This window comes from Microtus ochrogaster, linkage group LG2 (genome assembly GCF_000317375.1).
Source record: "Microtus ochrogaster isolate Prairie Vole_2 linkage group LG2, MicOch1.0, whole genome shotgun sequence".
NCBI classification, from domain to species: Eukaryota; Metazoa; Chordata; class Mammalia; order Rodentia; family Cricetidae; genus Microtus; species Microtus ochrogaster.
In genome coordinates this window covers 34,206,613-34,234,383 of record NC_022028.1, presented here as the reverse complement: position 1 = coordinate 34,234,383, position 27,771 = coordinate 34,206,613, and the positions used below count along the sequence as shown (strand labels likewise).

The 27,771-nt window shown below is 48.3% G+C and overlaps 1 protein-coding gene across 3 annotated transcripts in view; it reads right to left on the bottom strand.

The window, feature by feature from the left end:
* Lrrc20 (leucine rich repeat containing 20) overlaps nt 1–27,771 on the bottom strand; it is a 117,033-nt gene that overhangs the window by 86,028 nt on the left and 3,234 nt on the right. Inside the window, exons 1-2 of one of the 3 annotated variants that reach the window (XM_005360089.3) lie at nt 10,039–10,094; nt 1,450–1,594 (exon numbers count right to left, since the gene is read on the bottom strand). In XM_005360089.3, coding sequence (XP_005360146.1) covers nt 1,450–1,531 — 82 coding nt within the window. In that variant the 5' untranslated portion in view covers nt 1,532–1,594; nt 10,039–10,094. Of the gene's footprint in view, nt 1–1,449; nt 1,595–10,038; nt 10,095–27,771 lie in introns of those variants that run through there. The other 2 variants (XM_026785786.1, XM_013351141.2) reach the window with 2 other exon arrangements.

Below are 27,771 nucleotides of genomic sequence, written 5' to 3'. Positions count from 1 at the left end.
AAAAAAAAAAAAAACACCAAAACAAAACAAAAAGCATCATGCCTGTTTCATCATCTTTACAACAGGATATTAACATCATCAAGTTCTCATGGCAATTAAATGAGTCAGGATTGGCAAAGCGCTCACAAGGGTGCCTGGTGAGCTGGGGAGGCGGAGCCGATGGTCCATCACACGCCTTTAACGCCAGCACTAAGGAGGTAGAGACAGGTGCATCACTGTGAGTTCGAGGCCAGTTTCCCTCAGCCAGAGAGCTGCACAGCGGTCCCCTTCAGCCAGAGAGACAGGGTGAAAAAAAGACCAGTGTTCCTGCCCTCTGGGAATGTCAGATGAGTCACTCCAGAGGAGGAAGGGAGGGAGGAAAGGTAAACAGGATAAAACTGAGGGCTTCCTGGAAGAGGCAGTGAGCTAGCCCCTTCTGAAGGCTGACTATCTCTCTAATCCCTAGGTTGTTGCCTTCTGACGTGGAGCCTGCATTCCAGACACACCTGATGAGGAGCTTATAGCTGGGTCTCTATCCAGCAGTAAACACCACCAAAATGCTGCCCTTTTACACAGACACATGCAGACACTCACATGTGCACACAAACCCTCACATGTCTGGAAAATGCCTCTCCACAGATAAACCCCATCTAAGCCATATGCACTATCGTTCCCAATATAGGGCTGTGCTCCAGCCCTCTGGGTTCCTGCAATGTGCCAACATGCCTCTGTCTCTTCAGTGGCACTGACTCCTGTGAGCTCACACACACACACACACGTGCACACACACACTCTCATGTGTATACAGAACACATGAATCATTCATACTCACAAAGGCATACACAAAATCATGCATATGCAGACATAATTGTTTGGTCTCCCTGGCTCCTCTGTCATTCACATCTGCAGAACTCGACTAGAAGGATGGCTTGCTTAAATGCTTGACATCTCAGGGTAAATTAAAGGCTAAAAGGCTATTATCAGTTCAAATTAAAAAAAAATACATGTCACAACAGCAGAACGTGATGGTATCTTCCAGCTGGGTGAACCCAGAAGCTCACACAGGCTAGCCATGACTGGCAAGTATTGTTCACCCCAGGGAGACTGTGACAGTTCAACTAGATAACACTCAAGAGGTGCCAGGCATGGGGCCTGTACATGGGATGAACCAAGCGTGGCCAGTTTGATGTTTTGAAGCAGTTCAAGGGAATACACACACACACAGAACTCACTGACATTCAATCAGCCAGGATCCACAGCTCAGACCTCTTCCAATCTCTTTGACAAAAACCCAGAAAAAGAACAAAGTCTACGGTGAGACACATACTAGCCACAACAGTCACAACTGTGGCCAAAGTTCCATGAAGCGCCGGTCCTCCTGGCCACACATGGATGACCCCTTCATCTCCTTATGTGCCATCTCTGAGTTCACAAGCAAGTCACAGGTTAGGAGAGCCTGGCCTCACTTACCCAGGGTGTCTGAGCTGCTTTCCACCGTCTCGTTGACCTTCCTCGCAACTCTGGCCACGGCCTCACCCATCTTCCTCAGCATGCAGACGTGGGTGTCGGGCTCCCAGCCTTCAGGCTGGTCTGCTGCTCACAAAGGGGTCTGTGCCTGGGGAAGACACAGGACCATGAAGCACCCACCTGCCAGTCAGGGTCCCATGACCAGTACTGTCTTCCTTAGGGACCCAGGCCATTAAGAAGCTAAAAGAAGCTGGACGATGGTGATGGACGCCTTTGATCCCAGCACTCCGGAGGCAGAGGCAGGTGGATCTCTGTGAGTTCAGGGCCAGCCTGGTCTACAGAGTGAGTTTCAGGACAGCCAGGGCTGTTACACAGAGAAACACTGTCTTGGAAAAAACAACAAAAAAAGAAGCAACAGCAGCTAACAGGAAGTCCCCAGGCCACTCACCTCCTCCAAAGCCCAGGCCACATCCAGCTTAGCCTCTGCAGGGGCTGCTCTAATCTGCCGTCCAGAGGGTGAGGGCAGCTGGGCTTTACTCCTTTCCTGAGAGGATCAAGACATGTGACCTCACCATACACAGATCTTGAACCAGTGGCCAGGCAGGAATGAGGACTCAGATGGCCTGTGATTCAGCAGGTGGGGTGGGGTGTTGGGGAAGAGGCCAGGCCCAGCTAATTGCGGGGAAAGGCACCTGTCTATTCTGCAGCCTCCAGGCCAGGGCTCAATCCACACAATGAGGCCAGCTACCTGCTTGCTGCCCCATCTACCAGGTTCCTACAACACGGCAGGAAGGGCAGTACCAGGGCACATGGACCTTGGAGTCTGCAGGTGGGTGTCCTCTAGGAACGCCCTGCCTGTCTGTCGGAGCGGAGGGAAGGGGACAGTGTCAGCGCTCAGGCCTCACTCTCAGCCTGCTGTGGAGTTTACCTAGGAGCAAAGAGGAAGCACTGCAAGTGAGAAGGGAAAGTGGAGAACTAGGGAGAACATGCTTAAAGAAGTGTGGGGCTGGAGAGATGGCTCGGTGGTTAAGAGCACTGGCTGCTCTTCCACAGGGACCTGGGTCCAAGTCCCAGCAACTGCATGGTAGCTCACAACCATACATACTCTTGGCTTCTTCAGGCATTGGGCACCAGACATGCATGTGAGACAGACAGACAGACAGACAGACAGACAGACAGACACACACACACACACACACACACACACACACACACACACACACGAAACACCAGATACTTAAAATAACTAAAGACAAGTAAGAAAAGCAATTGGTAAGGCATTGGAAAAATAGGCTGGGGTGAAGCTTATCTGGCAAACTGCTTACCAAACAGTCACAAAAGCCATGGGTTTGATCCTCAGCACCACATAAACCAGGCATGGTGGGACACACCTATAGCCATAGCACTGGGGAGCTAGAGGTTAAAATTTCAAGGTCATCCTTGGCTAAGTTAAATGCCAGCATGGATTACATGAGACCTTGCCTCAAGTAAATAATAAGCAAAGAAGTAAAAAATAAATAAATAAAAAGGAAATGAAAAAAGTCATCAAAAAATGTCTCCAAAACCCTGTTATTACAGATAAAGAAATCAAAGCACAAGGACCAGGTAATGAGGACAAGCTCAAGACAAGGGAGCCATATTCAGGCCTGGGAAGCCCCACACTTCTTCATAGATGTCACCCACATCCCCACAAGGAAGAAGGAACTCAAAGTCAAGACCAAAGGCCCTCTTCTTCGCCTCTCCTGGCCCTGTCCCCAGTCCTGAATTCAGCAGTCACTCCAGCAAAGGAGCTTCGGCAAACCCGAGTCAGGGGTCAGAGGAAGAAGAGTGACAAGGACAGAAAGCAGAGATGTGGGGACTGTGTCCAGAGCTGGCCAAGCAGAAGATCAATGGCATGTGTCCCGCCAAGAGACTGACACAAGGAGGCTGGAACACACTGACGATGGGAAAGTCCCCAAGTCTAACTCTACCTCTGAGTAGCTGGGACGTGTTGGAGGAGGTCTCACTGAGCACTGAGCCTAGCTAACACCTCTCTTGATGAGCACACGCAGGGGAGCCCAGGACCCATAAACACTCAACAGAAGTCAGCTGAAGAGGATTCAGGAGGACATGGGCCGGTGTGACACGGGCGCCGCGTGCTTTAAGTATGACCCACGGGGCTCTGAACAAACACCTCAGCAGAACTCATCCTTGAGGAATGAGTGGTTCCCATCCCTCCACTCCCAGAACGTGTCCCCTGGCTGCTCCCTCTCCCTGAGCATCAGTGGTACTTAAATGACTAAGCACAAGTCACTCAGGTTGTTTGTGAGCTACAAAATTTCTCTCTCCAGCTGGGTGTGGTGGCATGCACCTTTAATCCCAGCACTGGGGAGTGTAGTTGGTTCTTTTTACTCTTTTTGGCTCTTTACTCTTTAGGGGGCACACCACCCAGCTCCCAAATAAACCACATGAAGTCTTATTCTTACTTATGAGTCCCCAGCCTTAGCTTAGCTTGTTTCTAGACAGTTTTTCTTTAAATTGTCCCATCCATCTACCTTTTACCTGTGGGCTTTTACCCTTCTCTATTTCTGTATATCTTTCCTTCTTACTTCACATCTGGCTGTGTGGCAGGCCCTCCACCACCACCCCCTCCTAGATCTTTTCCTCCCAGATTTCTTCTCCTCTTTATTCTCTCTGTCTGCCAGTCCTGCCTATCCTTTCTCCTGTCTTGCTATTGGCCGTTCATCTCTTTATTAGACCAATCAAGTGTTTTAGACTGGCAAAGTAACACAGCTTCACAGAGTTCAACAACTGCAACATAAAAGAATGCAACACGTCGGGGCTGGAGAGATGGCTCAGAGGTTAAAAGCATTGATTGCTCTTCCAGGGGACCCGGGTTCAATTCCCAGCACCCACATGGCAGCTCACAACTGTCTGAAAGGAATCTGACACCTTCCCACCAATGCACATAAAATAAAGTTAAATAAACCATAAAAAAATATTTAAAAAAAAGAATGCAACACGTCTTTGCATCATTAAAACAAATGTTCCAGAGCAGAAACAAATGTAACACATCTTAAAATAATATTCCACAATAATAGAGGAGTTCAAGGCCTACCTGGTCTGGTCTACACAGTGAGTTCCAGGATAGTCAAGTTACATAATAAAGAGACCCTGTCTCAAAAAAAAAAAAAAAAAAAACATAGAAAATAAAAATCTCCCTTCCCTCACTGGCCGGTAAACACATCCACCCTACGTTTTTCTTCACACTCTCACCAGTATAGATGCTTAGAGAGTACCTCCAATGTTGATAGTCCACACACACAATGTAGGTTTCAAGTCTCGCTGAAAATCAAATGACTCTTCCAACATGGCCAAGACAAAGTAAAAGTTACGAAGGATCCTAAGTTCACATACCTAAGTAGCCTGTATGGCATGGACCAGTGAGTGACCGTGAAGGAAGGACTGTGACAAACTGGACCCCATCACTTTCAATATGTAGCCTCTTACTCCAAACCCCTGGGCATAAATTAGTGTTGCCAAAATTGAAGGGATGTACTTGTCTTTATTTTTTTAATCTTACTTCTTATTTAGTCTTCTGTTATGTGCATTGGTGTTTTGCCATTGGTGCCTGCATGAGGGTGTTGGATCCCCTGGAACTGAAGTTATAGACAGCTGTGAACTGCCTTGTGGGTGCTGGGAATTGAGGCCCGGGTCCTCTGGGAGAGCAGCCAGTGCTCTTAATCACTGAGCCATCTCTCCAGCCCTTAATTTTTTTTAAAGATTTATTTATTTATTATGTATACAGTGTTCTGTCTGCATGTATGCCTGCAAACCAGAAGAGGACACCAGATCTCATTACAGATGGTATTGAGCCATCATGTGGCTGCTGGGAATTGAACTCAGGACCTCTGGAAGAGCCTTAATTTTACGTGTGTGTGTGTGTGTGTGTGTGTGTGTGTGTGTGTGTGTAAATGCAGGCACAAGTGTGCTGTGGGACACATTTGGAGGGAAGAGGACACCTTCCAAAAGAATGTTCTCTCCACTGTAGGTTCTTGGATCAAACCCAGGCCATCAGGTGTGACAGTAAGTGCTTTACCTACTGAGCCACTTCGCTGGCTCTGAGGTCATTTATCCTAACTTCTTCATAAACAGGGAAACTCAGGATCAAGGAAGGGGGGCCAGCAGGCTAGATGGAAACAGAGACCAGATCCCAAGTCTCCTAATTCTTAGCCTGGAGCTAGCTATTCTTGCTGTGCCAGATTCTCTCCTTTCCCCTCTCCAATACTCATGACCAACAATCATAGATATTTATGTTAGGTATATAGGACATAAGAATAAAAATAATGACAGGATTTAGTTCTGACTTGTGATTCTTTTGAAGATGAAATTGCTAAAGAACAGCACCGGGACAATTCTGGACTCAAAAACAAAGAAAAATTGCCAAGATGCCTAGGGCCTGTGCTTCCCAGAAGACGAGACTAGGCGGTCAATTAACCACTGTGCCTGCAATTCTATCAGATGCTACCAGGTGGCGATGTTGCTGCAGGCTACTGATGGAAGAAGTTCCTGGAAAACCACCAGGAATAGAAACTCGGACACCCCACAGTGTGGGTCAGTCCTAGGAAGAAGGACTCCCTTATTTCAAGGATGCTCTGGGTGCAGCACAGATACATCCTAGTCTGTCCAAAGGAAATCTAAAACATCAGCTACTTACATTCGCCATGCTTACTGCTGGCCCGGTAGCCACTCACATGTCACCTAAAGCTTCTTCTCGCCACAAGAGAGAATTGCTCCACCAATCCAGATGACAAAACGGGCAAGACCGTGCGATGAATAGATGGCAGGTCACATTCTGTACAAGGGCGAAGATAGGGTACCAGGGCTCCAGAGCCGAGGGAGAACATGCTGGAGGGGGCTGGAGTGGACTTCTGCCCTACCAAGAAGCAGTAAGAAAATGATCCAATGGCGCTTATTGGTGCCTGTGGCCCCAAAGGCTGGAACAAACGGTTTTATTTAATATCTAATGGAAGCTCAAAGAAAAAGGCTGGGATGGAAGACAAGAAAAACATATTTGTCCTTGCTGGGTCTAGTGGCGTAGTCTTGTAAGCCCAGCTACTCAGTAGGCTGAAGCAGGATAATTATAAGTTCAATGATGTGGGAATGATTTCTTATTAATAAAGAAACTGCCTAGGCCCATTTCATAGGCCAGCCCTTAGGTAGGCGGAGAAAACAGAACAGGATGCTGGGAGAAAGAAGCTGAGTCAGGGAGTCGCCATAGTTCTCCAACTCCAGGCAGATGCAGGTTAAGATCATTCCTGGTAAGGCGGCTCTGGGCTACACAGAATAATAGAAATGGGTTAGATTAATATGTAAGAGCTAGCCAATAAGAGGCTGGAACTATTGGGGCCAGGCAATGATTAAAAGAATACAGTTTCCGTGTAATTATTTCGGGTATAAAGCTAGCCGTGCGGGCGGCCGGATGCTGGGGACGCAGCTCTGCTGCTCTTATTTCAACAGTTCAAGTCCTGCTTGGATTACTAAGCAAGTTCAAGGGCAATTCAGACCCTTCTCCTAGCCCTGAGTTTAATCCCAGTAGTACTGGTGAGGAATGGGAGCCATGGGATGGGGCACATAACTGGTTTTTGGTTTTCTTTCCATTTCAATGTTTTAAAAAGAGAACTGTTGGGAGCTAGTAGACCCTGAATTTCCTGTAAACAACTTGTTTTCCTCTGCTCTAAGCAGGCTGCAGCTGCTGTGAGCTCGAGACCCTGATGGCAGGGGCATGGGTTCTGATGGGTCTGCAGCTGAAAGATCCCGAGAGTGGGGGCGTGGCCAGAGCCCTATATAAGTTGCCCCTGAGCTCAATCAAGTTGGCAGTGTTGTATCAAGGATGACCAGTGTCTCTATCACTCTGTCTGTGTGTGTATGAGATTTTAAGTCTCCAGGCCAGTTCCCAGCTTGCATAGCCGGTCCTATAGGGAAGGGCTACAGGACCGGCAGTTTTACAGGCAGGTTTTTACAGAGAAGCAGGTAACTGTCCAAGCCAAAAAAGAGGCAGGACAGTGGGCTGCCCCCTCCCCAATCTATATAAACAATCTGAGTTCATTCACAATCAGCACATCAGCATTATTTGAACAATCAAGACACTAGACATCTCTCTGGAACCAGCACAAACCATGGGCCCCAGGCCAGCCCCACAGGTCTAGGTTGTAGACTTCCAGAAGCAGAGATCTGGTCAACCCTTTGCATAATAGTGGTGGTGGTGGCAAGAGTCAGAGGAAAACAGGAGCTATAGTCCACAGGGGCCTGGGCTGCTTCGGTACCACCAATCCCAGCCACTGTGTGGGAGAGACTTGGAAACTTTCAAGGAGACTGGCCATGGTGGCACATATCAATAGTTCCAACATGAGGAACACTGAAGCAGGAGGATTGTGAGTCTCAGGCCAGCCTGGGCTACAGAGCAAGACCCTGTCTCAAAAAAATGAAGGAAGGGAGGGAGAAAGGGAGGGAGGAAAGAAAGAAGAGATGGAGGGAGAGAGGGAGGGAGAAAGAGAAAAAGGGAGGAAGGAGGGAAGGAGGAAGGGAAGGAAAGAGGGAGGGGAGGGAAGGAGGAAAAAGAAAACCAGAAGAGGGCTGGAGAAATGGCTCAGAGGGTAAGAGCACTGGCTGCTTTTCCAGCGGTCCTGAGTACAATTTCCAGCAACCACATGGTGGCTCACAACCATCTGTAATGTAATCAGACCTGGTGCCTTCCTTGCCAGCAGTACATTGTATGCTTAATAAATAAATAAATCTTTAAAAAAAAAAACAGAAGAGGACAAAATCACCAAAGCAATTACTGCAAAGCCCAAGGTGCTTGGACAGAAAATCAACTCTTCCCGCTGCTCATCTGCCCTTCCCCCGAGTTTGTAATACAAACCCAGCACATGCTTAAATTTGAAATCTTCTCGTCACCATCTATTAAATCCACACTGGGCAACAAAAAGACAGAGACAGGATAGGGACTAGAGGCGTCACCACCTTTTGTCACTGCAACATGGCATTCTCATCTACATGGGCATAGCTCCCCCGGGGACAAATGGGCCCCCCCAGGCCACAGGTTGGCCATGACTGATAAACAAGCTTCCCACAGGCACGCAGAAAGAGCCAGTCACAGGCCAGTACAGTACAGTTATGGCCTGGGATGGGGAGGCATGGAGGCCTGAGGCAAGACCCCATGGGTGGAATCACTGGGTGCCAGCAACAGGGAGGCAAAGACGTGCCAGAGAAAGCCGCCGATAGTCTGTTCCCAATCCCTGGAGGCCTTCCTAGAAGGCTGTTCTCTGAGGGGCACAACTAACCCGAGAAGAATTTTGCAAAGTGTTCAATGCCGTGGGGCAGCCCCAGTTGTAAGAAGGAAACATTACCTTCCTCAACGGTGCTGTTAGAAAAACTAATTGGTGATAAATCACTTCTGGGGAAGCGTTTTTGCAAGCCATTAAGGGCTTCCCATATTAAGGCATGACAATCAATAGGTAATCAAACAGGAAAGAATGGAAGTCTTCACATAATAAATTGAAGGTGTGTATGGTATTCTGCTTAGATGGAGCTTGGACTATGAGCTCTGTGCGATTTCTCTGCCAGATCACCAAATGGGGGCTTGGGTACTTAAACCTTGACTATAGTACTGACCCAGCCCTTAGGCCAGAACTTTACCACCTTATCTGCAGCCCTGAGATCTCTACAAAGAAAACACTGCGACACTCCGGCCGCACCAGATGGTCCTATATTTAGTTACTGTTGTGGTCAACCGGGAACTTTAGAGCCTGGCAGCCGCTCTGCGGAGCAACCAGAGCCTCTGGAGCCATGCGTATGAGCTGCCCCACCGCTGGCTCCAGGCAGCCTTCGGGACCCTGCCAAGGCAAAGAGTTGATGTGGGGAGGTGAGAGGCACAGTGCTTAGCCTCACCCCAGCAGTCCCAAAGGTCCACTGGAGACCAGAACAGAATTGACCCACTTTCCCACCCAGGGGAAAGAGCAGGCAGGCTGGAGAGAGAGCCGGACGTGTCGGCGCCTGGTTTCGGAGTCTTCGGGTTTGGGTAGCCCCGCAGGAGCATCCTCGGATTGTACCTGCCCATGACTGTACAGAGTGGCCAAAGACAGGATTCCCCGGGACCCCAAGACCGCTGCCAGTGGCTGCTCATTCCAGCCCCGCGCTGGCCTGGCAGGCAGGGACTGGGGCAAAGAAAGCAAACAGAGCAGGGGAAGCTAGTGATCACAGGCCGGGGGAGTCCCACGCTGCCAGGAGCGGAGAGGTAGACTTCGGGAGCGACATGCGCAGCTGCCTCTCCCCGTGGGCACGGGCGTCTCCCTGGGGAAACGGAAGTGGGCTATCCGGGAGCGCTAACCACGAGCCGCCCACTCCCCCGAGCAATCGCAGACCGGCGAGTCCACGACTCAGAACACAGTCCGAGCCGCGGCTCAGTGCTACCAGGTGTCTTGGGGGAGGGGAAAGGACGCAGCCAAGCCTGGGACCCTGGTTTCCCTTCTTCCCCAGCCCGACACTCTCGGCCTCTGGCCACCGTTACTCTGCGCGGCGCGAAGCCTGTGGGCCGCTTGAAGCTGCACTTACGGAGACAAAGCGTCCTAGAACCCTGCGCCCAGCAGTCACGCTCCCTCAGCAGCCGCCGGTACCCAGTGCAAATTCTGAGCCCGAGGGGCGGAGCTCGAGGGGCGGAGCCCAAGGGACAGCCAGCTATGCGCGCACGGCCGTTCGGCCAATAGAAATGCCAGAATGAGAACTAGGGCGGGGCGAAGCCGGAGCTCCGGCCTCGCGAACCAATTACCGCGCAGCTCCTCCTGCGCGCTCAGGAACCTAGGGAGGAACCGCTTTGTGTAGACTCAACCCCGGCCAGAGCGCTAGGGCGGGCGCTTGCACCTACACCTTCAGGATGCTGATCCAGGCTGAGTTTTCTCCGTATGAGTTCACCAGATCAGGGAACTTTGAAAAACATAAAGAAATACTAATTGAGGCCGCAATGAAACTTCATCTCTCCAAAGCCCAAAAAACATGGAATTAAAGTCTATAAATGCCGGCCTCACGGAGTCATTGTGAGCATTGTTGAGTGCCGCGCAGCTGCTGCACAAAAACTACAACTCTCACCTCAAAGGGGGGGGGGGGGTCAGAGATGATTTGTCCTCGGGCTAAATACGAGCAGCCCTAGCCATAGAACACAGGTATAGGTTATTCCATGTTCCAACATGATACCAGTTTGACGAAGTTGTGTTGCTTCGTTTTTGTTTTGTTTTTAAGATTTATGTATGTTTGCCTGTATGTGTATCTGTGCACCACTTGTGTTTCCGGTGCCCTCAGAGGCCAGAAAGGGGGGGGGGGTCAGAGCCCCTAGAATTAGAGTTCTGGAAAATTGTAAGCCACCATGTACATGCTGGGAACTGTGCCCTGGTCCTCTGTCTGGGCAGTAAATACTCTTTAACTGTTGAGCCGTCTCTCCAGCCTCTTGATGAAGGTTTTATAGCAACAGAACCAAATCATAAATCAAGGCGCTTTTCAAGTATAAATTCTTCCAGGTAAACAGGCTACAGCAGGGGCTGGAGAGATAGCTCAGAGGTTAAGAGCATTGCCTGCTCTTCCAAAGGTCCTGAGTTCAATTCCCAGCAACCACATGGTGGCTCACAACCATCTGTAATGGGGTCTGGTGCCCTCTTCTGGCCTGCAGACATACACACAGACATAATATTATATACATAATAAATAAATATTTTTAAAAAAGGCCTACAGCAAAGGAGGGAGAAAAAAATCTGTCAGCTGTAGGCCTAAAATGCTGGTCTGAGGACAATCAGGTCTTTGGCTGGCTGGAAACTATGGGTCTGTTCAGGCATCCTAAGTGACTTATGGGATGGCTACAAAGATATTAGGCCAGATAGAACAGGGCAGGCAGTCTCAGTTATTGTTCAAGGGCATAAAGATGCCACAAAATAACCTGGCTCTGGACCCGCAACATTCCAACCTCTCTGTCTATCACCAAAGCTCCAATCAGTCTAGCAGAGGGTGCAGTTATTTTCAGTAATTTTTACTCACCATGCCCAGACTAGCCACCATGACCACAGCTTCTAAAATGTAACCACCTCACAGACCTCCTGTTGTGTAACTTCCCGGAAACACCCCATCCTGCAGGAACCTCCTTAAGCAATAAGCAATTCAAAATAGCTTCAGGAACCTCCTTAAACAGGAAGGTAAACAAATAAATTCAGGAAGTCCCTGAAACTGACTGACCAGATTCACTAGTCTCTTCCCTACCAGAGTAAGCAGTAAACTGGTCATACAACATCTTCCTTTAGGGATGCACCTGCCCTGGGCTCTTGGTTTGGAGTCACCTCTGCTTCTCCATCCTTGAGAGCTCTGTGTAAAGAGACATGACACATTGCTGAATGATGTCTTCATTGCCAAATGGAGCAGAGCACACTCCTAAGGAGTGAGAGTAAACAATGGCCCCCAAGGGCCACTCAAATGTCTACTTTTTAGGCAGGGCTTATGTTGTTTGTGAAGTCTCTAGAACAGGTAATTTTTCCTGAATTTGTCCTGTTCAGGTGCCTCTTTGGATTTACTTAAAAAGAATAGCTGGGCAGTGGTGGTGCACACCTTTAATTCCATTACTTCAGAGGAAGAGGCAGGCAGATCTCTATGAATTGGAAGCCAGCCTGGTCTACAGAGTGAGTTCCAGGATAGCCAGGGCTACACAGAGAAACCCTGTATTAAAAAAGAAAATAGTGTCTCTGTGTGTGCCTGTGTATTTTTTTAAAATATTTATTATGTATACAATATTCAATCTGTGTGTGTTTGCAGACCAGAAGAGGACAGCAGATCTCGTTACAGATGGTTGTGAGTCACCATGTGGTTGCCGGGAATTGGACTCATGACCTTTGGAAGAGCAGGCAATGCTCTTAACCACTGAGCCATCTCTCCAGTCCCCAGTGTCTATGTATGTTTGTGTGTGTTCTATATGTCTGTCTATCTCTGTGTATGTCTCTGTGTGTCTGTATGTATCTCCATGTCTGTGTATCTCTGTGTGTCTGTGTATGTGGTGTCACCTGTAAGTACAGGCACATGGGCATATGCACACGTAAATGAGATCAGAGAACGATTTCTGCTGTCTGTCCTCACCTTCTGCCTTGAGACAGAACCTCGGGCTCACTGCTATATATGCTAGACTTTGTCAGAAAGCCTCCTGCTAGACAGGGACCTTATGAGACTTGGGATTTCCAGACTAGGTCTATTAATAACCTTCCAGACAGTTCACGTTGTCACATCTCCCAGGGCCAGAGGACTCAGGTCTCATCCCTCTGACCAGCCAATGGAGTCCTGCAGTCTTAGTCCTTGGTTTTCCAGGCTGCTGAGTATGAGGAAGGAGAATGCCCCAGTGTCTTCCAGGCCTGCTAACGTTTACATGGCTGCCTGACATCGCCACATACCCTTTGCTGGGAATAGGGGAAGACAAACGAGATGAGATCGTCTCACTCTCTAACAAGCATACACGCATTAACTGCGGGGAGGTCTGGAGAATGAATATTGAATTTGGCCAGTAAGGGGGCAGCGCTCTAGGGCCTTAGTGTTTGTGTCCACCTAAAAGAGATGTTAATTCTAATTCCTGGAGCTGGAAGTGTCGTTCAGCTGACAGAGTGCTTGCACTTGCAAGGTTTTGGTCCCCAGATCTTCAAAATTCAGGCATGCCAGTGTATGCCTGGTCCCAGCACACAGAAGGGAGAGGTGGGAAGTTCAAAGGTCAAGATCATCCTCAGCTGCTGTAGTGGTTTAAATAGATACGACCTCATAGACTCATGTGTTTGAATGTTTGACTCATATACAGAGACACTATTAGTAGGTATGGCTTTGTTGGAGGAAGTGTCACTGTGGAGGTGGGCTTTGAGGTCTTAGAAGCTCAAGTCTAGCCAGTGTGGCAGTTTTTCCTTCTGCTGTCTGTGGTTCAAGATGTAGGACTCTCAGCTCCAGCTCCATGCCTGCCTGCATGCTGCCTGGCTTTCCGCCATGATGATAAGGGACTAACCCTCTGAAACTGTAAGCCAGCCCTAATTAAATATTTTCCTTTGATTGTGTGAGCCTTCCCTGGAACCCTCTGACTTCTACACTCCTTTCTCCTCCTCTGCAGAATTCCAAACTCTCTGCTTAATGTTTGGCTATAGGTCTCTGCACCTGCCTCCATTAGTGGCTGGATGGCGCCCTTCTGATGACAACTGGGCAAGGCACCAATCTGATCCCAGGAGACCAGGCCAGTTTCCCTGGGCTCACAGGCTCACAGAGCCTGAACGGACAACCAGGGAGCCTGCATAGGCTATGACTGACATAGGCACTCTGCATATATGTGACAGTTGTATAGCTTGTGTCCTCTTTGTGGGACTCCTGACAGTGGGAACAGGGGCTGTCTCCGACTCTTTTACTGGCTTTTGGGACCCTACTCCTCATACTGGGTTGCCTTGCCGAGCCTTAATACATGAGGTGCTTAGTCTTACTGCAACTTGATACGCCATGTTTTATTGATACTCTTGGAAGACCTGCCCTTTCCTGGATGGAGACGGAAGAGGAGCGAATGGGGGAGGGGAGCATGGGATATGGGGGAGGGACATGAAGAAGTGGATGGGGGGAGGTTGCGGCCAGGATGCAAAATAAATAGATGAAGAAAAAATGTTTTTCATTATAAGAGTTGCCATGGCCGGGCGATGGTGGCGCACGCCTTTAATCCCAGCACTCGGGAGGCAGAGCCAGGTGGATCTCTGTGAGTTCGAGACCAGCCTGGTCTACTAGAGCTAGTTCAGGACAGGCTCCAAAGCCACAGAGAAACCCTGTCTCGAAAAAGCAAAATAAATAAATAAATAAATAAATAAATAAATAAATAAATAAATAAAGAGTTGCCATGGTCATGGTGTCTCTCCACAGCAATAAAACCCTAAGACAGCTACCTAGTTGATTCAAACCAGCCTGGGCTACATAAGACCATTCTAAAAAGAAAAAGTTAAAAATGAAACAAAAAGAAAAATCTAACCTGCAGGACCTCAGAACATGGGTGTATTGAAGATAGGGTCATTGTAGGTCTCATTAGTGAAGGTAAGGTCACACTGGAGTGTGACTGGTGGCCCACAAGGGGAGGAGGGGCACGTACCACACACCATGATGTTGGAAATGAAGAGATGCTCCTGCAAGCCAAGCAATTCAGGGATAATGGGTGGACCTGAGCTAGCAACAGGCAGAACAGAGCTTCAGGCCTCAGATCCTCCTAGAAGGAACGAATCCTGTCAACCCGTCAAGCTCATCTCTGACCTCCAGATCCCAGAGCTGTGAGAGAATGGGTATCTGTTGTTCTGAAGCACCCACAGGGCACAGCGGTGCATGCCTGGGTATCTGTTGTTCTGAAGCACCCACAGGGCACAGTGGTGCATGCCTGTTATCCTAGCTATTCAGGGCGTCTGATGTCTTTGAGCCTACGAGTTCAAGAACAGACTGGACAACATACCTAGATGTTGGGAGCACAGCACGAAGGTCCGTGTGCCCACAGATCTCCAGAGAAACCAGGAAGGCTAAGCACTGGGATTGTCTTTTCAATAGGAAAGACGAAAAACCTGCTCTCCCATCCAGAAAGCTAGAATTGGAGATGATTGACAGTCTGGTGATGTGTGTATTATCTGCTGGGCCAGGCCGTATCAACCTACAGGTCCTACAACCAGGACCCAAGTGGCTAACAGTTCAAATGACCTCTATGCTTTCGATATGATTGAGACCGGGCCAGACCCTTCCTTAGGCCCTTAAGCTAGTATAAGTAGCCTAGTTCTAGAACCCATCTTCTTGGAAGAAATGACACGTAGCCTGAGTGGGGCTTCCATGTAATTATACTTCCTTGTGCACCAGGGACTATATTACACCCGAAACTTTTTTTTCCATATTATATTGTATTTAAGGTTGTTGGGAATGAATCGCCTGAAGACCCCAGAAGTCTTGATCCGGGTTGACAGAGTCGATCTGAACTGAGTTTTCTCCATTCTTCAAGGTTCACTCCCCTACCTACCATGACCACCTGCAGAGTCCCCCTTACCTAGACCTCATCCCAAAATCAAAAGTGAAAAGTGACTAAGTGACTGCTTTGTGTCCATTTGTTATAGGGGCTGTCGGAAAAGGCACATAAGTGGTGTGTCCCCAGCCAGAAAATTCAAAATCTGAAATGAGACAAATGCCAGAACTCTCTGAGCACCAACAGGGCTCCACAAGCGGGGAATTCCTCACGTGAGCTGTTTGTCTCGCCGACACACAAAGGGCTTGCGCTTTTGGATAGAAATTAAGATTCAGCTGGGGGCGGTAGTGCATGAGCTACATAGAAAGACCCTGTCTCAAACAAACAAACAAAAAAGTTAAGATTCACTCGATTTATTCTTACCAACAAAACGGACCATGAAAAAGCATTTATTGCCCTCTCTCAGCCGGCCGCCTTCCGGATTTTTGCTGTATTAGCGCCACCCAGCGGTGAGGCTGAGTTGCACATGCATGCTCAGCTCCTAAGACTCAAATCCTCATTGTGAGGTGGGATCATCAAATCACACAGTGCTACTGTTGGCTGATAAAGGTCTGCACCTGAACCTTATTCTTCTTTTGAGGCAAGAAATCTACCAGGTGGGAGCTGGAGAGACGGCTCAGAGGTTAAGAGCCCTGGATGCAAGGCATGGTGGTGCTGCTTTTAATCCCAGCACTAGGGAGACAGAGGCAGGAGGATCTCTCGGTTCAAGGCCAGCCTGGTCTACAGAGAGTGAGTTCCTGGACAACTAATGCTATACAGAGAAACCTGATTTTTTTTTTTTTGTTTTTTCGAGGCAGGGTTTCTCTGTGGCTTTGGAGCCTGTCCTGGAACTAGCTCTGTAGACCAGGCTGGTCTTGAACTCACAGAGATCCGCCTGCCTCTGCCTCCCGAGTGCTGGGATTAAAGGCGTGCGCCACCATCGCCCGGCTGAGAAACCTGTGTTTTAAAACCAAAACAAGCAAACAAAAAGAGCCTGGGTGCTCCTCCAAAGAACTAGGGTTCAATTCCCAGCATGCACATGGTGGCTCTCACCAATATTTCCAGCCCTCAGGAGTCTGAGGAACATTGATTCTTATAAGTTCAAGGCCAATCTGAGCTATATAGCAAGCTCCAGAACAGTCTGGACTATAGCATGTGTTTGTCTCAAGAAACAGACAAAAATGTTGGTAAAAATAGAGATTTTGTACCTTCCTGTCTTAGTCTACTTGGTTGTCATAACAAAAACCACAGGCTGTGAGTTAGAGAATGGAAATCATTTTTTCACAGTTCCAGGGCCTGGAAGGCCATGGTCAGTTCGAGTTGATGGAGCCCCTGGTGGAAGGCCATCTTCCTGGCTGTAGCCAGCGGCCTTCTGGCTGTGTCCTCACCCGGAACAGAGAAGTCTAGCATCTTTCTGATCTCAGAGCAGCAGCCGCCAGCTAGAGTCTTTCCTTAGGAATCCATTGGTCATGATCTATTTGGCCCTATAGATTTCTCCAAAGATACCAGGCTAGGCTTCAGCATACGAATCTCAAGGGGTAGTGTGTTTTAACGCCTAGTGTGGTGGTGGTTTGAATGGGAATGACCCCCAATGACTCATGTGCTTGAATGCTTGGCCCACAGGGAGTGGCATTGTTAGGAGGTGTGGCCTTGTTGGAGGAAGTGTGTCACTGGGGTAAGGGGGCAGGCTTTGAGGTCTTATATGCTCAGATTATGCCCAGTGTGGACTCAGACTCCTTCTGCTGCCTGTGGATCAAGATGCAGAACTCTCAGCTCCTTCTCCAGCACCATGTCTTCCTGTATACTGCCATGTTTCCTGCAATGATGGACTAAACCTCTGAAACTGTAAGCCAGCCTCAATTAAATGTTTTCTTTTATGGGGCTGGAGAGATGGCTCAGCAGTTGGGAGCACTGGCTGCTCTTCCAGAGGACCCTGGTTCAATTCCCAGCACCCATATGGCAGCTTACAACTGTCTGTAATTCCAAGATCTGACACCTTCACACAGACATACATGCAGGCAAAAAACACTTGTACATAAAATAAAAATAAATTATTTAAAATAGGCCGGGCGGTGGTGGCGCATGCCTTTAATCCCAGCACTCGGGAGGCAGAGGCAGGCGGATCTCTGTGAGTTCGAGACCAGCCTGGTCTACAAGAGCTAGATCCAGGACAGGCTCCAAAACCACAGAAAAACCCTGTCTCGAAAAACCAAAAAAAAAATTATTTAAAATAATGTTTTCCTTTATAAGGGTTGCTGTGGTCATGATATCTCTTCAAAGAAATAAAATCCTAACTAAGACACCTAGAATTCATGGCTCATGCCTTGAATCCCAATACTGGGGAGGCAGAGGCAGAAAGATCACTGGGACTTGTTGGTTAGTCATCCTCACCAAATCAGTGTGCTCCAGGATGATGAAAAGACCTTAAGTCTAGCCGGGTGGTGATGGCGCACACCTTTAATCCCAGCACTCGGGAGGCAGAGGCAGGAGGATCTCTGTGAGTTCGAGGTCAGCCTGGTCTATAAAGTGAGTTCCAGGACAGGCTCCAAAGCTACAGAGAAACCCTGTCTCACAAAAAAACAAACAAACAAAAAAGATCTTAACTCTAGAAGTGGAGGGCTGAGGAAAGCACCCAGGGTTGGCCTGTGGCCACACATGTGTACACACAGGTACATCCACCTACCGCCAAGCACACACAAGCGATAGTTTTGAAGAGACATGGGCCGGTCCACACAACCCACGAACTGAACTCTGACATACTGGCATTTCCTGGACCTTTCTTTTTTTCTCTCCTTTTTTTTTAGGTGTCTTCCTCTTGTCTAGGCTGGCTGGAACTTCTAGGCTTAAGTCTGTCTCTAACCTTGGCATTTCCGTTGGCTAGGACTGCAGGCATAGTCCCCCTAGCCTGACTCGTAGGCCTTCATTAAGATGGCCACACCGGGACTATCTCCTCCTCCCTGCAGCCTGCCTTCTCCCTCCAAGTTTTCCAACCTCTGACCCTGAAGGTGCAATAACGGGAGATTGCCAAGTGTATTGCCTGCAGATCTGAATACAAGATGTTCCCGTGCTAGAGGAAAGAGCCTGGAACTTTTGATGGACTCACACTCCTGCCAAGCCTGGGAGGTGGCTTAGGGCCATTGCTCTACCAAAAGTGAATTCTCATGATCGTGAGCAACCCTAAGCACACTTGATGTGTTCACCTGTGCCACACACAGTAAAAGCAAATCTGAGGGTTCGTGGTCTAGCCTCTCCTTAGACCATTGTAGCCTCTAACCGCCCCTAGTCAATCTCCACCCCATCTCATCCAGAATGCCCTGCGCGATAAATACATATCTACTCAAAAGCAGCCTTTGGGGCAGGTATGGTGGCATGCGCCTTTAATCCCAGCACTCTGGAGGCAGGGATGGGTGGATTTCTCTAAATTGAGGCTGGCCTGATCTATATGGGAAAGTCCCTGTCTGGCCAGGTATGCACAGTGAGACCTGTGTCAAAGCAGAACAAAAGGAAGGAATTAGGGTAGACAAAATGGCTCAGTGAGTAAAGGTTCTTGCTGCCAAGTCTAAATACGATCCTTGAACCCACAAGATAGAAGGAAAGAATATGTGTGTGTTACATACACACACACACGTACATATATATATATATATATATATATATATATATATATATATATATGCTGTCCTTTGAACGTCACCTTTGAAAATCACGTGAATTTACCATGGCATGTATATCTCCTTCCAGACAGACATAATTTTAAAAGAGAAAGAGAGAAGATGGGTAGCTGTACACGCCAGGCACTGTGCTGGGCCCCAGCAGTGCAGAGCAGAGACACAGCCTGCTCTCATAGGATCTACTTTTGGTGACAGGTTAGATGGTAGATAAACAGTGACACAATTAGAACTGGTGGTGTTGGGGACAGGCTCCTGTGCCCTGAGAGCTGCCCAGGAAAGGACTCTAGATGGGGTAGAAACAAGGAAGGAAGAAAGAGGAGCATGGGTGGTTCCTGAGCGGCCTATAGGGAGAAGAACCAAGTTCACAAGGCGTTTGGAAGATGAGAGGGCAATACACTTATCACAAACAGTTTACACTCCAGCTGTCTCTGCACAGAGGGTCCTTTGCAAGGCGTCGGGGAAGGCGCCAGTCAGGAGGCTTGACGGGGGAGGGATGGGTTCCATGTTCACTCTGGTTGTTGGCAGGATTAAACCTCCTGGCAGATGGAGGACTCACGGAGTCAAGTGCCTTGCTGCATGGTTTGGTTCGTGCCACACACACCTCCACCAAACTCCAGAGCCTATGCTTGCTAGGTAAGCGTTCTACTGCTGAACTTGTTTCAGGATTTTTTTTTTTTTTGAGGAAACATTAAAAACAAAAACATTTGTTGGGCTGGGCTTGGTGGCTCACACCTAAAATTCCAGTGCTCAAAAAGCTGACCCGGGACTCTGAGTTTCCAGGACAACCTGTGCTCCAGTAAAATCCTGTCTCCAAAACAAAAACCAACGAACAAGAAAACGAGCTACAGCCATAGTGGTCACCCCTACAAGCCTGGCACTGAGGATATGGAGGCCGCAGGATCTGGAGTTACAGGCCAGCCTCAGCCACAGAGGGAGTTAGAAACTAGTCGGGGGGCTACATGAGATCTTGTCAGAGAGAGAGAGAGGAGAGGGAGACAGAGAGACAGAAAAAGACAGATCTATTTACCCCTAAATGAGGAAGGTAAAGACCAAAGAAATAGTCTGATGGCTCAAATTTGGTGATCGAATGAGTTTATTCCAGTGACCTGGAGGATCGTGGGCGATTCAGAGCAGTAGTTTTTTTTGTTTTTTGTTTTTTTTCGAGACAGGGTTTCTCTGTGGTTTTGGAGCCTGTCCTGGAACTAGCTCTTGTAGACCAGGCTGGTCTCGAACTCACAGAGATCCGCCTGCCTCTGCCTCCCGAGTGCTGGGATTAAAGGCGTGCGCCACCACCGCCCGGCCAGTGGTTTTTTTTTTTTTTTTTTTTTTTGAAACTCCCATCCCTGACTGTCAAGCTCCCTAATTTACGTGGCTCAAAGTCTACAGCAGAATTCAGGCAAACCTGGTTTAGAGCGCCCCCTAGTGTTGAAGCAAGGTGTAAGGCCAGCGCTACTACAGTGCTGGTTCTCCATTCACCTGGCAGCTAGCTTCCTTCTTCCAAGTCAGTGACCGGGAAGCAGGGACTGGACACAGACACGGGACTACAGAATTTTCTAGGTGAACGCTCTGCTCCTGAGTTTGTTGTGCGACTTTTTTAGGGAAGATATAAAGGAAACATCTATTCCCCCCCCCCCCAATGAGCAGAGTATGGACTGACCATAAAAAGTCTAATATAACTTAAGGACAGGAATGGCCTCCTGCACCTTTGCTGCATTCTATTGGTTAGGAAGAAGCCTGAGGGTGTGACATCACATCACCCACACTAAGGGTGTGACAACAGGAGGAGGGATCTTGAGCTTCACCTGGATATCTGTTTGCCAGAAAGGAACAACCAGGAAAAAAGAGAGGCCTGTGTAATGGCCCTGTGACAGGAAGAAGCATGGCCATCAGACAGCAAGGAGAAAGTGAGAGGGAGCAGGTGGATGAGAAGGACGCTCTACCGGACTTTTTCTTTTTTATTCTCAAGGTTTATTTATGTGTTCTGGTGTTTTACCTGCATGTCTGTCTAGGCATCATGTGTCTGCAGTACCCATAGAGGCCAGAAGAGGGCATCTGTCCTTTGAAACTGGAGTTAGAGGCAGCTGTGAACTGTCCAGTAGGTGTTGAGAATCAAACCTGGATCCTTGGTGTGAATGACAAGTACTCTTAACTGCTGAGCCATTTCTCCAGGACCTTCACAGGGCTTCTCAAAACTTCCAAGAGAAATGGAGAGCTATGGAAGAGAGGGTGGTGACGGAACCCAACATACACTGCCAGTCACTGACACTGTAGATGAATGGCCCCATCCAGAACCATCCAGTAGGCAAGGAGCTGATGCTAAAGCAGATGGGCCCCACAGTCAGCTGGGCACTCCATGAGGGTAAGCTTGATTCAGCACTGAGCCTGGAGCCAGGACTGCCGTCGAGTGGATATGTGAGAATAAATTACTCCATGGATCGATAAAAAGCCAGGTGGCTTGTCCACACCTTGCTCAGGGAATTAGATTCCTGATAGTCTGGCCTGTCTTCTACTCTGAGCCCCACTATGCCCACCCGTACATTATTCCCTTGACAACCTTGGGATCCACCCAAGAGATGGTGTAAGTTCCTGGGACAGCAACCCTTGCCTCAACTTGGCAAGCACTGCCCTTGGCTAGAAGGCTCAGTACACAGTGTGCCCTGCCTGTGAGCTCAGGCGGGAGCAGGGTGTGGCCCAATACTCGTTGTTTGGATGACTGTGCATTTCCATTCCAACCGTGCTTTGCTTTCCCCAGTTGGAGCGGAATCTCTCATATCCAGCACATTCCAGCAGACGCAACATGGCTGCTGTGGGCTCTAACCTTGCTTTCATCCTGCAGGCCTGGGGCTTCTATTGATCTGGAGAATCTGAGTTGGGTCTGTAGAATCCTCTAGTAAATGCCAGGATGGAGAAAAAGAAAGAGAGGAGAGACAGGTTGCCTGGTAGCCAGGAGATACAAAATTGGCTTCAAGAACCCCCATTACCAGGGCTATGTAACCTTAAGCAAGTTATACCCGTTTCTCCTTCCTTCTTTCCATGTGTATACAATGTATATGTTCACGTGGGTATGTGCATATGTGTATGGAGGGAGGCCAAAGATGCTTCCATTTTTAAATTTTTATTTATGTGTATGTGTGATTACCAGAAGAGTCTAGAAGAGGGTTAATCCCCTAAAACAGAGTTATATACTGTTGTGAGCTGCCTGACATGGGTGCTGGAAACTGAACTCAGATCCTCTGGAAAAGCAGCAAGTGCTCTTCACTGCCGAGCCATCTCTCCAGCCCCTCCATCTCCCCAGCCCCTCCTCCATCTCCCCAGCCCCTCCTCCATCTCCCCAGCCCCTCCTCCATCTCCCCAGCCCCTCCTCCTAGTTTTTGAGACTGAGTCTCCCCTGAATCTAGTTCGACTAGTGGGTCAGCTAGCTCCAGAGATCCTCCTGCCTCAGTTCTCCCACCAGTTCAGGAATTAGAGTCAACTTTCCTCTTAATAGGTGTGCAGAATCTGAACTCAGGCCCACATGGTCACACAGCAGGCATTTTACCAAATGAGCCACCCCCCAGTCCCTTACCCTATTTTCTGAAGTCCATCATGAGAGATGGTGAGCCTCACCTGCCAAGACCTCCAAAGGGAGGGTTACTGGGAGGAGAGCACGGTTCCCTCGGGCATCATGGGACATACAGATATAGTGCAGTTTCTGCCTACTGCATCCACTACAGCTTTGGTACCTTCTAGGAACTTCAAGGATCTGTTTGATGTCAGTCAAACCTTTGCTGACCCTGACATGAATGCTCAGAATTTTCAGACTCCGGGCTTGCAGGTCATAGTCAACCAGCTGGTGGAGGAGCCAGCACCCAGGCACCATGAACCATCCCCAACAACGCTGGGAAATTTTTAGGGCTGGGAGTTGGTGGAGTCAATAAAGTATTTAACAGGTTGGAGGGATGGTTCAGCGGTTAAGAGCACTGGGCTGCTCTTCCACAGGACCCGGGTTCAATTCCCAGTATCCACATGGGAGCTCACAACCGTTTGTAACTCCAGTTCTGAGGGATCCGAGGCCCTCTCACGGACATACATGCAGGCAAAACACCTGTGGTGGTTTGGAAAAAAAATGCCCTAAAGGGAGAGCCACTAATAAGAAGTTTGACACTGTGGGGGTGGGCTCTGAGGTCTCTTTTCTCAAGTTTCACTAGTGTGACCTCCAATTGACTTCCTGTCACCAGGAAGATGTAGCACTCTCAGCTCCAGCACCACATCTGCCTGCACACCGCCATGCTTCCTGCCATGCTGATGATGGGCTGAACCTCTTAAAACTATAAGTGAGCCACCCCAAATAAATGTTTTCTTTATAAGAGTTGTCATGGTCATGGTGTCTCTTCAGAGCAATAAAAACCCTAAGACAACACCAATGTACATTTAATAAATAAGTAAATAAAAACTAAATAAAGAGTGAAGCATGTGCTGTGCAAGCATGAAGACCTGAGGGGAACCTCCCAGAACCCACACAAAAAGCCGGGTGTCACGGTGCAGCCTTGGAATCCCAGCACTGGAGAGTCCCTGGGTCTCCTTGGCCAGCTAGCCTTGCTGAATCAGGAAGCTCCAAGCTCAGCGAAGATGAAGGAAGAGGTTGATGAGATGGCTCAGCTGCTAAAGGCACTTGCCGGCAGGATTGGTGACCTGAGTTCAACCCCCAGAACTCACGTGAAGGTAGAAGGGGAGAAAATAACTCCACCATGTTATCTTCCGACTTCTCCATGCATACTGTGGAATTCAAATGTGCACACACATGCATGCATTGATAGTAACAATTTTTTTAAAAAAGAAAATTTACAATGGAAACATCAACAACAACAAAAAAAGAAAGAAAAGAGAAAAGAAAGGTAGAGATCAATTTTGAGGAAGAGGCCCCAGTATTTACCTCTAGTCTACACACACAGACACACACACACACACACACGCACGCACGCATGCACGCACACACACAGAGAGCACAAGTAATTTTTCTAAGTACCCAGGTCACTTTGGCAAGCTAGTTATCTGGAACTGCTTCCTCCTTGGTAAAATAGAAGTGATAATTCCTACTCTGGAGGGCAGGTGGGGAGTCTTAATTGGGATGTCTATTAAGACACCATGATCAAATGTACCTTGTGGAGGAAAGGGTTTATCTTATCTTACAGCTTGTGGTCCAGCTTGTGGGAAGTCAGGGCAGGAACGAAAGGACCTGGAGGCAGAAGCTGGCAGAGGCTATGGAGGAGTGCTGCTTACTGGCTAACTTCTCAGGGTTTGCTCAGCTTCTTCCCTCCAAACAGGCTTCTCTGTGCAGTGCTGGCTGTCCTGGAACTAGCTCTGTAGACCAGGCTATCCTTGAACCCACAGAGATCAGCCTACCTCTGCCTCCCAAGTGCTAGGATTAAAGGCATGCACACCACTATCTAGCTACAGCTTGTGTTCTCTCTCTCTCTCTCTCTCTCTCTCTCTCTCTCTCTCTCTCTCTCTCTCTCTCATTTTTTGTTTTTCGAGACAGGGTTTCTCTGTAGTTTTGGAGCCTGTCCTGGAACTAGCTCTTGTAGACCAGGCTGACCTCAAACTCACAGAGATCTGCCTGCCTCTGCCTCCCAAGTGCTAGGTTTAAAGGTGTGCCCAGCCAGCTTGCCTTCTTGCCTAGGGCCTCCTGTTCAGGGGTGGCCATATCAATCATTACTTAATAAAAATATACTACAGACTTGCCCATAGGCCAAGCTGGTGAACACTTTTTTTCAATTGAGGAGTCCTCTTCCAAAATGAGTCTAGGCTGCCTCAAGTTGACATAAAAACTAGCACCCTCCAGCTCCTAGGATGCCAGACAGGATCTCTGAAAGCCATGCAGTGCCTCAGTGCCTGGACACAGTGACATCATGATTGGCTTCTCAGCAGTCCTTGACTTCTGCTCAAGGTGCAGTGAGTTCTGAAGCGGTGCTGGTGAGGGATAGATGCTCAGGGGCACCATGATCTCTTTAAGAATTCGGGCCAGCAGCAGGCATGGCAGAGTGCAGAGGGAGGATGCAGAGAGAGGGAAGGAGTACAGAGTGGGGGAGCTGCAGAGGGAGGGTGCAGAGGGAGGGAGTGCAGAGGGGGGTGCAGAGGGGGGTGCAGAGGGAGGAAGTGCAGAGGGAGGGAGTGCAGAGGGGGGTGCAGAGGGAGGAAGTGCAGAGGGAGGGTGCAGAAGGAGGGTGCAGAGGGAGGGAGGATGCAGAGGGAGGGTGCAGACTGAGGGAGTGCATCTTCTACCTGATGGAAGCCAGAGCTCCTAGCCCAGCTCATCAGGCCATGCCTGCACCTCCTCTAATAAGTCAGGTAACCTCTTTGAGCCTGGGTTTCTTCATCTTTAAAAAAAAAAAAAAGAATAGATAAGAACAGTAAACAGTCTGCCTCCATCACAGGGCTGTGGCTCCGGAGATAAACGCTTGCAAAAGTGCTTTGTAAAGTGGAAAATTGTTTTCCAGGATGAGGGACCATCAGCCTTAGTGATACAGATCTGGTGTGGGTGGCTGAATCGCCTCTGCCCTGGGGAAGTCAGACACAGAGTGAAGGGTGAGTTTGGGGAGACCAAATTGTCAAACCACTGCCTTGGGGACACCTCAGCCACTTTTGGTCAACAAAACTTTAGTTATATGAATGAAATGTAAAACTTCCATGGTTCGGGTGCCTGTAGGGTTTCCATGCTGCATTTTGACAAAACACCAGATGCACATCTAGAGAGTTCTGTGGGGTCCCTGACCTCAAGCTGTCAGGGTAACATCATTCAGACATGTTATTCAACCTGCACACTTAAACCAAGAGGGACCTGCCTACGTGTCTATGACTGACTCCAGGAAAGGACAGAAATATGTTTTCCTTCTAATTTCTTTTCTTTTTTTTAATACTTATTTGTTATATATACAATATTCTGTGTGTATGCCTGAAGGCCAGAAGTGGGCGCCAGACCCCATTACAGATGGTTGTGAGCCACCACGTGGTTGCTGGGAATTGAACTCAGGACCTTTGGAAGAGCAGGCAATGCTCTTAACCACTGAGCCATCTCCCCAGTCCCTTCCTTCTAATTTCTTGTTTTGAGAGTTGGGCGGTATTTTTGCTCAGACATGGTCGAGCATGTCTGTGATTTCAGTGCTTTAGAGTCAGAGGTGGGAGAATTACAAATTCAAAGCCAGCCCAGAATACATAGGAAGATCCATCTTTTTTGTTTTGTTTTGATTTTCAAGGCAGGGTCTTATTATATAGCTCTGAAACACACTATGTAGAACAGGCTGGCGTCAAAGTCACAGAGATCTGCCTGCCTCTGCCACTACCACCAGGAACAAGGCTCATCTTAAATCTACAGTCGAACAAGCAAAAAAAAAATGAGGAAGAGAGAAGACGTACCATTTCAAGGACTAAGTATCAGGACTGGATGCAGTAGGTGGGAGAGCCCGTCAAATATTGTGTGAATATGGGTGAAGTCTCACAGGGGTGTCTCAGGCAGCCTAGTTCACTGAGCCACACTCCATCCTTCAGGTGTGTCTGTAGTTTTCCTCAGTGATGAGCAGCAATGTTGAAGTGTAAACCTAATAAGCTCTTTCCTCCCCAGCTTGCTTTTTGGTCATGGCGTTTCATCGAAGTAATAGAAACCCTAATTAAGACAAGTGTTATATCTATCTGGTGAAGCTTTAAGGCTCTGAATATATAAAGAGCTTTCAAGATCCACTAAGTCCAATAACTCAAACGAAAAATGGACAAGTGACTTGTACAGACATTTCCCCAAAGAGAAGAGCTAATAGGAATATAGAGGTGCTCAACATTCATAATGAACCGTTAAGGCAACACAAATCAAACGTTCAATGAATTAGCACTTTGCTGTCTAGGGTGGCTAAAATAAAAAGAAAGGAACAATAAGTGTTAGCAAAGAACTAAACAAAGTGTTTTGCTTAGTTAGAAACAAAAGCGTTATACTCTGCTTGAGGGAACATAAAATGGCTCAGTGTAAACAAAAGGCAGAGATCTGCAATTTGGGCTTCGTTCATCTCATTTGATCCCGCCCCTACTTCCTGTGTCTACCTTTCGCTGCTATTTGGTCTCCAGAATACTGGGAATCTATAATTAAAGATGGATCAAAGAGGGCTAGGTTTTCTTTCTGTAAACCAAATGTTTGGTTAGCCCTCCAGAAATTCGAAACTAGCATCTAACTTTTCCTCCTCCCTTCAGTTGAAAATTCCCCTTCCTTTGGACCCACCAGTAGTCATAATGGTTTTTCAAAGGTTAAATTCAGCCTTTTCATTCCCCACTTCTGGGCCTTTCTAGACTTCAGGGCTGGCAGAGAACTCTTCTTCCTGCATTGAATTTCTAACGTCATGAAATCAGCCCCACGCCATGCCTTAGCGAAACCTCAAAGTCCTTCTGTTCATCTTAAGCACCTGCCTGCCTTTTGGAAAGGGGTTAGAGATTCATTCCTTCGGCTAACCCCTCTCATTTCTAGGGCTAACCCCTCTCATTCCTCAGGCTAACCTCTCTCACTCCTTAGGCTAGTCCCTCTCACTCCTTAGGCTAACCCCTCTCATTCCTCAGGCTAGCCCCTCTCATTCCTCAGGCTAGCCCCTCTCATTCCTCAGGCTA